The sequence below is a fragment of the Poecilia formosa genome, unplaced genomic scaffold (assembly GCF_000485575.1).
Source record: "Poecilia formosa unplaced genomic scaffold, Poecilia_formosa-5.1.2 Scaffold130, whole genome shotgun sequence".
In the NCBI taxonomy this organism is placed as follows: Eukaryota; Metazoa; Chordata; class Actinopteri; order Cyprinodontiformes; family Poeciliidae; genus Poecilia; species Poecilia formosa.
This window is the reverse complement of record NW_006800069.1, coordinates 35097-45331: the sequence shown is the minus strand read 5'-3', so window position 1 is coordinate 45331 and position 10235 is coordinate 35097. Positions and strand designations below refer to the sequence as shown.

The 10235-nt window shown below is 38.3% G+C and overlaps 1 protein-coding gene across 1 annotated transcript; it reads left to right on the top strand.

Moving 5' to 3' along the window:
* The first annotated feature begins 2074 nt into the window (after nucleotides 1–2074).
* On the top strand, nucleotides 2075–9898 carry ltb4r (leukotriene B4 receptor). The gene is made up of 4 exons (XM_016676182.1): nucleotides 2075–2837; nucleotides 3638–4179; nucleotides 6443–6716; nucleotides 7937–9898. Exons 2-4 carry the CDS (start codon nucleotides 3683–3685, stop codon nucleotides 8321–8323), a joined length of 1158 nt encoding a protein of 385 aa, XP_016531668.1. The 5' UTR covers nucleotides 2075–2837; nucleotides 3638–3682; the 3' UTR covers nucleotides 8324–9898.
* The last annotated feature ends 337 nt before the right edge of the window (nucleotides 9899–10235 follow it).

The window sequence follows — 10235 nt, the reverse complement described above, 5'->3', positions numbered from 1 at the left end:
GTCCCCTGTATTCATTTAAATGGAAACAAACAATCTGCAGCTTACAGTAATCGTATCTCAAACGGCTGTGCTAGTGGTTTATGGTTCTGTCTTGAATATTTACAAGCAGTACCACACAAGATCTGATTCTACTGCACTGAATACACCAACAGTTACGTGTCATTGTGAAACTGTGACAAAGTCATTCATGCTTACAGACATTGGCGTCATGACTTCTCATTTTGTCAATGCTCACTTTTTCATTGACATGAATGTACTTGCCTTTTAGGAATGATCAGCAAGTGTCGTGGTGTTTTCAGGTCATCAGCTACGGTAAAGAAATGAACAGTGGAAATCCTTATAGAGATGTGAGAAATGCATCAAAGTGACTGAAAAACTGTACCGAGTCATGGATTTCCGTCTTGAGAAATATTTCTCTGAAACTGATCTCGAGAACATGTTTTTTTATATTATTATTATTTGTGTAGCAATACACCTATATCCTTCATGTTCCAAAGTATTTCTGCAATGTAGTTGAGCCACAGCCAGAAACCTCCTTTGGCAATCTTTTTTATTTCCTTATTTCCTTGTGAGCTATCTAGCTAGATATCAAGATAGCTGGCTGTCCAGATAGCTGATATCAAGCTATCTTGAGATCTAACAAGTTTGCTAGCTAGATATCAAGATAGATAAGTACATTAGGCTCTGTGAGAAGTGGAAACAGAACACAAACAGTTTAACATGTTTGGCGTTGTTTATGTTTAAACCCTCACTTGTGTACACAAAAACCTTGAAGCGGTCCTCTTCACTGCCACGCTGGGACCCGTCTCCATATATGGCGGCCTGCAGCTTTGGAATGTGAGGATGTCGCACATTTCTCACTAGGTCAATCAAAACCCGAAACTTCTTCGCATAGATGTGTTAATAATGAGTAATGATGATGGTTTAACAATGGTAATTTTTTTCTGGTGATATTTTAAAAACGTTTAGATTGCTGTCAGTTTTGAATTAAATGATTATCTGGTTATATGTGAGGGTACAGTGAATGACAACCCTACGATTTTAACCACTTACCGCAAAACAGAACACAGCATGTTCACAGTAGCTCTCTGTTAACAAAACAAATATTAGTCATTTTATTTGGTTGATTTTTATTTATTTATTTTTTTCCTATTGTGAATCAGTGCTGGCTTCAAATATTTAAACATTCTGTGTCGCATTATGCTTTTTTATTTATTTTCTGATTTGGGGGTAGCTAAAAAGACATGGAGGAAAGAAATCAAGAGGAACACACACATACATAGCAAATGGTCTGTGGCAGGAAGTTGACTGTCAAGGCCCTGGCCAGCCTTGGTTCAAACCAGGTTTTCCGGTCGCTAAACCTCTTGGCCCAGTTTCACCTCACTTTCTGTAACCCCCCCAAGAGCCGTGATTCTGTTTGAGCTGACCTGAAGGCTTTTCTGCTGAATTTTACCTAGCAGTATGTAACCTACAACTCGTTAGATATTCTATAGACCAATTACTACTACAATTTAATTACTGGTGAACAATAACATGAGCTCGATGTTTTCCAATGACGTGTTGTAAAGTAAATGAGGTCACACACAGGTTTGCATGTGTCTGATAACGACAATCCTCGCCCATTTTGGAGGCGGCACTTTCGTCAAAGCTAATGCAGCTAGAGCTAGGGTACCATGGGGCCAAAGCGACTGTAGTTTGGCGGTTTAGCGTTAATAACTATTTCATTTCTGTAAAAGACAAAAAGGAGAAAGAAAGCTAAACCAAAATTTATGACAAAGTAAAGGGGTGTAAAACATTGACAGAAATCCTCTTCACTCTCGGCCCAATTTGACAAGAAGTTGATTCTAGCAGGTGAGATATTGTCTATTGCCTTAAAAAAAAGCAGTTAAGACCAAAACAGTTTTACAATACACACAATATTTTTATTCAACACTTCTGTTTGCGCAAATTTAAAAGACTAATACCATTTAAGTTGAACCGAGACGATCTTTACTGAGTTAAATACTCTTAATTATGTAGTAGGAAGAATTATTTTCTAGGAAGGAAAGCTGAGTTAAACATATGCATTTGACTTTCAAAGTTTTTTTTTTATTTTTATTTTTTAAACCAACTGAGAAGTTTCTGGCAGAAAAGTAGATCATATGATGCAAACCATGACACAATTGATGCCGATGCTTATGAAACTGAATACATCCTGTCCATCTGCTTGACACAGATGTGGAAAGAAGAAAGTGCCGTAAAAAAGGAAGAAAAAAAGGTGTGTTGCAACAGCAAAAAAAAACAAAAAAAAAACACAATGCTCCGTGATCCGAACTCGTGTACGAACAAGAGTCAGTCAGTTTACTGGAATATTCACCTCCCTCATTTATTTTCTTCCTCAAATGATGAAATCTCAAGCAGTTCATTCGCATTCTACCATAAACAAAGAACGCTAGTGGTTTTTAGGCATGTTGAAGCATCCTTTTACTTTTATAGAATGAAATTATGGGGGAAGGTAGCTTCAACCAGACTGGAATTTATTTATTTATTTATTTTTTATGATTGGACTTTTTGCCTCTTTGCGTCATACAGACACTGCTTCACAGAGACCTTCTTTTGCATGCCAACACTCTGGAGGAGGAGCAAGAACTACCTTGAAATCCAGTTAGGTTTTCTCTTGGCTTCCTGTGGTCAATGGGTTTCCCCTCACGTCACGTGACCAGCATTTCGCAATGGGCTTGGTTTGCTCATCACAGAAACGGCAGTCAGAGAGAGCAACAAAGTTCATACAAGTTGGAGAATACGAAGAAATACAGTGGAGTTATGGTGGCGAATTGAATCGAAGAGATCATTTTCAGGTGAGTTTCATACTATTGATACTTTGACCTTTCGATTGAAATTCAGACAATTATTTGGTTAATATTGCCTTGTTTCATCAATATGTATCTTCAGTCTTGAAGATTTGAGAAAGGGATTAAAAATGTTGGGCTGTACAAGTTTGCTATTGTTATTCATTCAACGTATAGAGTTTTTTAAATGAAAGCTTTACCATGTGCGTTATTTTATTTTATTTTATTTTATTTGTATTTAACTATCTGAACAACCTGTGATGTTTTGGTGGTGGGCTGGAATAATTCCATTGTTTCTTTTTTTATTTTTCTTAATTTCATTAATTTCAATGCCTTTAAAGCAAACTGATTGTACCTGAATAGATTAAAAAAGCGAATTGCTCCACCATTTCAACATTTACCGCACTACAAAACACAAACTCTTACCAAATAGTTTTAGTTTATTTTCTGGACCTTAAATAAGACAAAACTAACTTGCGAGTCATTTTTAAGCAAGACATAGGAGCTAAATATTGATAAAAAATGATCAATATGTTTGACTCCACTGGCAGATTATTTTCACTTTAAACAAAACACATTCCCCATGTTATAAGTGAAATTATCTGCCAGTGGAAGTGGCTTGTTTTTCTACTCAATATTACGACATTATTCACCTTTTAATAAGCTCCTATTTCTTGCTAAAAAGTTACTTGTAAGTTTTATTTCAAGATATTTGCACTAGAAACTAGACAAAAAAAAAAAGATTCTGTGTTTTTGCAGTGAGGATAAACAGCATACCATGTTTCCTCCCCTTCCTCCCTTTCTGACAGGTTTGGCAGTTTCATGCTAGCTGAAGCCAAATTCACATTCTTCAGATGAATTTTTCTTTGGGATCCAGTATGAACACCACTACCGCCGTCCCCATCTCGTCTCCTCCCAAAAACATCTCGGCTCAAATTGGCACCGCCATCCTGACCCTGGCTTTCCTGCTGGGTTTCCCTGGTAACATGTTCGTCGTTTGGTCCGTGCTCTGCCGGGTGAAAAAGCGCTCGGTGACGTGCTTGTTGGTGCTGAACCTGGCCTTGGCCGACGGCTTCGTGCTGCTCAGCGCCCCGCTGTTCATTCGGTTCCTGACGGCAGGACGGGGCTGGGAGTTTGGCTCGCCGGCGTGCAAGCTGGTGCATTACCTGTCGAGCGTGAACATGTACGTGTCCATCTACCTGATCAGTCTCATGAGCATGGACCGCTGGCTGGCCGTCACGAGGCCCTTCGTGTCTCAGAGGATGAGGACCAAGCGCTCCCTGCTGGTCCTCCTGTTTGGGGTCTGGGTGTTGGCTTTCCTCCTGTCACTGCCAATGCCGTTCTACCGCAGGTAAGACCAACACAGACAAAGGTTTCAGTACAATGAGGTATTTCTGATTGTGACACAATGGAAAAACCCTTGGAGACTAAACTACTCTAGGGTATCTGAAGCTATGGTCTCTAGGGTTTAATCTCTAAACTAGGCTCTAAAGACTAATCTAGGACAACTCTGGAGACTAAATTACCCTAGAGACTAAACCCTGTTTTAGAAACACAGTTTCTAAAACTCTGTTTTAGAAACTCTTTTGGAGTTGGGGTTTCCAAGGGTTGATAAAAACCAATGGTTGCATTTTGACAAAAAACAATCAAGTCCATTGATTTATTTTTTATCATGCATGGTTTCTTTGAAGGGATATAGGAAAGTTTCTTTAGAATTTCCTTAATATTTAGGCTTTTATTTCCTTTCATTGGGCAGGTTCATATACACCATCATATGTGAATTTTAATTAAGACAATCCAGTGTATACATGGAGCTTAATGGGACATAGTTCTTTGCTGTAACTCAATACAATTCACTAAGATTTGATGTACCATTAAAACTAAAATGATCACAGCCCTGGGAGATTTATGCTTAGTATTTTCAGTTTACTGTTTTCTTCTGACCAATGTTGATAATATTTTTGTAGAGACAAAGCCAGAATCGTGATGTCAATCTGAAGAAAATGTTGAGGGAGCTAAACGTTAGGATGATGTCAACCTTAAAGACTTGGGGTTTATCATCAAAGATTAATGGTCAAATGATACGATAAATTTTATACAGATTGAATCAAAAAAAAAATTACAACTTCAAATAACAGAAAAGGGAACAGTGACAATGACACTGGTATTCAAAATAGTAACTGATTGTCTGACATGACTCAAAATCATGCAATATTCCAATCAAAACAAAACAAAAACTATTGCATAATTTGCCCTACATTTGTCTTTCAATCAATCCATCATCGGTCTTCTGTTGTAGAGTTAAGATCTGATATGAATTAAATGTTTTCTATGAATGAAAACTATTTAGTTTCGTACAGTTATTTTATGACTCAAACAATTCTGTAGATTTCATTGCACTTTCACAAGCTTGGATGAACTTCTCAATTAGTTATATTTTATTGGCTAAAATGTAACATTTTTAATTTTCTCAACAAGTTGCATCACTGATTACCTTTGTTCACTTTCATTTATGGAATAAGTCAAGAACTCTCCAAAAATGGTTTCCACAACCTGCTTATTTTTCTTAGTTTCTGTTGACTTAAGTGGAAAGTTCTTGCTCAACTTGAGGCAAGTTCCCACATCAGGAACTTTTGCCAGGATAAAAAGTTCCTGGTAATAGTAAAGTCATCCTCAATAAATTAGAACGTTGGTACCTCTTAAAAATAACTTTTTCAAGCAAGTAATGAACATAAGTCTCTTAGTCTACATTTCTGTATTACATTTGTTTTATTAGCCTGATGTATTGTAATGTTAGATGTTGTGTTTTCATTAGATGTAATCAGCAAATTATCACAATTAATACAACTTCAGCCTGAGTGCCTAATCTATATGTATTTCACTTAATGAATTGAATTACTGAAATAAATGAACTTTCAAACCATATTCTAGTTAATTGAATATGACTCTAGATTCCCAAAGTGTTTATATTTCGAGGCACAAGAAAGTAACAAATAACAAATCTTAAGTCTTAAAGAGCTAAGGCAGGTTAATTTTTAACAGCATGTTTTTGTTGCTTTATTAATCACCTGTCAATGATAGATATTTTTTTAAGCTTAGAAAAATTTGAATGCTTCATGAAATATTTTTTGAAAACTTATCAGACTTTGCATAGAGTTTTGACTTCACAAAAAAAAAAAAAAACCTGGAGTCTGCCCTTTGTGAAACAATCACCGATTATAGTTTTTATCAACAGTGGCACAAGAATATAATCAGCAACTGAATGTTGCGATCTTTTTATTTACTCAAGGTCTGTTACTTGTCTTGATTTTTTTCTAAAGTCTGGCTTTTTTGAAAAGTTTCTAAGGGTTTTTTCTGACATTGGCTCAACTTGCTGAATTTACCCATTTTCATCTGTTGCTTGTTTTATTGCACGCAAACTGACAGTGACTTTAAAACTACCATTAATGGCTTTGCTTGATGGTGCATGGATGCATTTTGTATTTGTTGTCTAATAATACTGAAAGTATTTAACAATTAATATTAAAGTATTAATTTCCACAAAGCCTGACTTTTATCATGTGGACAGTGAATTCATCTCTGCCTCATTCTCTCTTCTTGTGTCTTTCCTACAGTATTATAAAGATACCTAAAAACAACATCACCATACCCATTTGCATGCCGTACCACTGGGGGAGCGTGGGCCACCCGGTCTTCCAGTACCTGTTTGAGACCATCATGGGCTGCTTGGTTCCCTTCTCACTCATCAGCACCTGCTACTCGTCCGTCATATGCAGACTGCAAAGCGCCAAGTTCCAGCGCAGAGGACAAGGCAGTCGTCTCATCCTGCTGATCATCGTCACCTTTGCCATTTTCTGGCTTCCCTATCACATCGTCAACATCACTGAGGTGATTCTGCTAATGCTATTATTAGTATTAGTATCTGAAAACTTTGTATAAGGTTTATTTCTGTTTCATTTTGGCTTTGAATGCTGTATACATCCAAAACAAAAGAAATTTGATGCTGCGTCATAGCCCTCTCGGACACATTGGAACTGACCTCTGTCTCTGAACCCTCCAGCCCTTTCCACCACTCCCCCCTCAGGTTGTCATCACAACGATGCTCCTCCATGCCGTCCGTTGATGCCATTTACGACCGTTCTTAGGAGCGTTGCAGTTTGTGTGATTATAGCAGGTGTGCAGCTCCACCAGGTGTTTGCATATTCGCCTCCAGCAATTTGGGGCCGCTAGTCTGGAGGAGCTGGGTGGGGCATGATTAAGGGAGGGGTGGTCTGTGGGAGGAGAGCTCAACTGGGAAGTGAAACTCCTAGAGTCAAAGATAAGGTATTGACATTATAATGTAACATAAAGCTCAAAAAAGTTCCAACATGCTCCAGCCGGAACTGAACAGACTGTTAAGGGCCATTTGTTTTCACACACACCTTCCACACAACGGCGCAGACCATCTGGGGAACAGCCCTCCAGCTTCAGTGTACATCACGCCCTAGTCATCGGGGATTCCTCACCACAATACAGGATTTCCATCCTGTAGTTTTATTAACATAGTAGGAGTTTAGTGAAGAACTGTACAAATTTACGTAATTTCTCACCCTGTCAGATAAACGTTCCTCAGAGGTATTCATGTCTTTTGTGGATACAAAATCCGGAGAGTGGAAGAGGACTACGTTAAAGAGAAATATCAACATTGCTGTCTGAGCACATCATATAAAACAGGGCAACAAACTTCTGACCAATCACACAGCACTTGGCGCAGAGCTCTATTGAGTGGAGGACGGCTCTCATCAAACACAATGACGCAATTTCCGTCTTGTGTCTATGTCAGTGACAGACGATTTCGGTACTTCGTTTTAAGTATGTGGGAGCCTTAACTATGCTTGGAATTGCTATGTAGGTAATTTCCTTTCACTGCCATCTGCTGATTGCCATTACAGAACCGTTAACTGGAATTCTTTATGAACGATTTCCTAAATATGCAAGAAACACTTTCCGAAGTACTTTAGCTGAGGATGAAGACCCAAACTTCTTCATAGAAACCCACTTTTAAAAAAATCCACATCCTCCTGTTGTCATGGATTATTTGAGAAATGTCTCTCTTCTCACTTCCTCAGGTGGCTTGTTTACTGAAGAACTATAAGTCGGGGAAAGGCTGCAGTCCCGGCGCTCGGCCCACCGTCACAGCCTTCGCCTACTTCAGCAGCGCGGTGAACCCCATCCTCTACGTGTTTGCCGGGAGCTCCCACATCCGCCAGGCCGGGCTCAGCTTCATGGGCCGGCTCTTCGAGGCCACCAACTCGGAGAGCAGGACCACGTCCACCATCGCCCGCAGCGGCCGCAGCGGCTCTTCGCCGGACGAGAGCTCCGTCCTGTACACGCTGTCGACCAAAATCGGGAAGCCTTTCAAAGGAAAGGGCAAGGAGCGAAGCAGCAGCGTGGCGGGCAAGGAAGCTAACGAGCCAGAGCTCAAAACTCTCGCCACGGTTGAACAGATAGAGTAGCACTCGAGCCGTTTTATATGTACTGCAAAGAGGAAAGTAGCTTTAAAAGAGAAAAAAAAAAGGTAAGCCTTCTGTTTTTGAGTTTCATTGTTTGTCGTTAAAACTGGGAAATATTACTGTGCCTGAACCAGCGTAAGTTATAATCTATTTAAATCTTGTTATAAACATTAATGCTGTAGTGAAGTTTTTTATGCATTAGCAACAGGATTTCATGTGAAATAGATTTAATAGAGCAGTAGATTCAAACTTTGTATGTATATATTTTTATCAGAACTGTGTACATAAGACTGAATTTACTTTTATTATTTAAGAAGATAAACAGTTTTGATATTAAACTATCATCCCAACACCTTATTGTATGTATTTATTATTGTAATTTGAACATCATAACTTTTCTGTTGTATATTCTTCCAATACTTGAGTTGATCTTGCATATTTTATAAAGGGGAAAAAATGGAAAGCTACATGCTTTATTGATTTTAAATGCATTTAAATAGTAATAATACTAATAAATATGTGTCAAGTTTTTTTTTTTGGATGACTTTCTGGATTTTTTACACCTTACAATGTATTTACGTATCTATATTTGTAAGAGTCCAATTGATACACGATGTTCATACTGACGGATGTTCTGCAACACAAACAGAACATTGCACAAGAAACGTTTCGCCAATCATCCTTCCTGTAATCGTTTTGATGCATCGCTCTTCCCTCCATTTCTCAACACAAGTGAAATGTTCTTTTTGCTTACACCTTGTGGTTAAACTCGTTAAGGTTCAGAGCTGCTGTCAGACTGTGGTGGACTTGTTGACATAGATATAAAACTGGAGCAACTTCACAGGAAACATGAGTCACATTCATGAAGCGGTCTCAAAAACACGACTCATTTCAAGTGTTGATTAGTTGTTAAAGGTTAGATATACATCTGACACACAAAAATGAAGAAAAAAAAATGATTTATGGTATCTCATCTCATCAGTCATGCTTGTTGATGACAAAGAAAGTAGGAATATTTTTGCTTCCGGGGGTTACCAGTTCAGACGTGCACCTCGTCAGCTGACGATTGGAAACCTTTCCAAAGAAACCTACATTCATGACTTATCAGCTTTTTTTTTTTATTAGAAGGCTGCCTTTAGTTTAATTTGTCAAAAATATCTCTATTTTCAATTTATTTCTGATTATGCTTTGAAGATTTTAAAATCATGTATTCTTTGTCTGTTAGAATGTTAAGATCCCGAGTTGTTTTGATGTTTGTTTATTCTGTATTCCTTAGTTTCCTTTTTATTAGACAAATCTTCTTTCTGTTTTATTTTAGTCCAATTCTTCCTTAGTGATTAGTTTACTATGCTTATTTTTATGTTTTGCTATACTTTGTTTTTCTTCTTAGGTCTAGTTATTCTTTAGTTTTAGATTGATTTCTTAGTCCCTTGAATCTGTCTCTCTCCCCTCAAACCTGCAACTCATTTCTAATCATCCGTCTGTTCATTGTTCAGTTACTCATTCTCAGTTCCTCCTTGCTGGGTCCTCCTGTCTAGTACTGTTATATCACATTAAACCTTGTCATCTACCTGCTGATTTCCTGTTTTGCTCCTGGATGCCTGTTTTTGTTCTGCTCTGGCTCCCTGTGCTCCCTACAGGTTTTTTTTAATAGGTTTTTTTCATCGTTTTTGATCATTAAACATTATTCGTCTTCAAGCTGCCTGCATTTTCTGCATTTTGATCCTCCATCACAACATATATCATGACAGAGTATTTTGTGTAGGCTCTGTTATATAGAATCCTAATAAAATACATTAAAGTTTGTCGTTTGCTGTTGGGCTCTGGTGACTCAGGTCTTAGGAGTTCATAGGAGTTCAACCGGTGGGCTGCAGGTCGGAACCTGCAGCCCACCGGTTGAACCGGTTGCCCACGG

What these genes read in the sequence shown, in the direction of transcription:
- ltb4r (XM_016676182.1), top strand. Translation starts at nt 3,683, where the DNA reads ATGAATTTTTCTTTGGGATCCAGTATGAACACCACTACCGCCGTCCCC. An exon ending in CCAATGCCGTTCTACCGCAG is followed by an intron (nt 4,180 to 6,442) that starts GTAAGACCAACA and finishes TCTTTCCTACAG; the next exon opens with TATTATAAAGATACCTAAAA. An exon ending in ACATCGTCAACATCACTGAG is followed by an intron (nt 6,717 to 7,936) that starts GTGATTCTGCTA and finishes TCACTTCCTCAG; the next exon opens with GTGGCTTGTTTACTGAAGAA.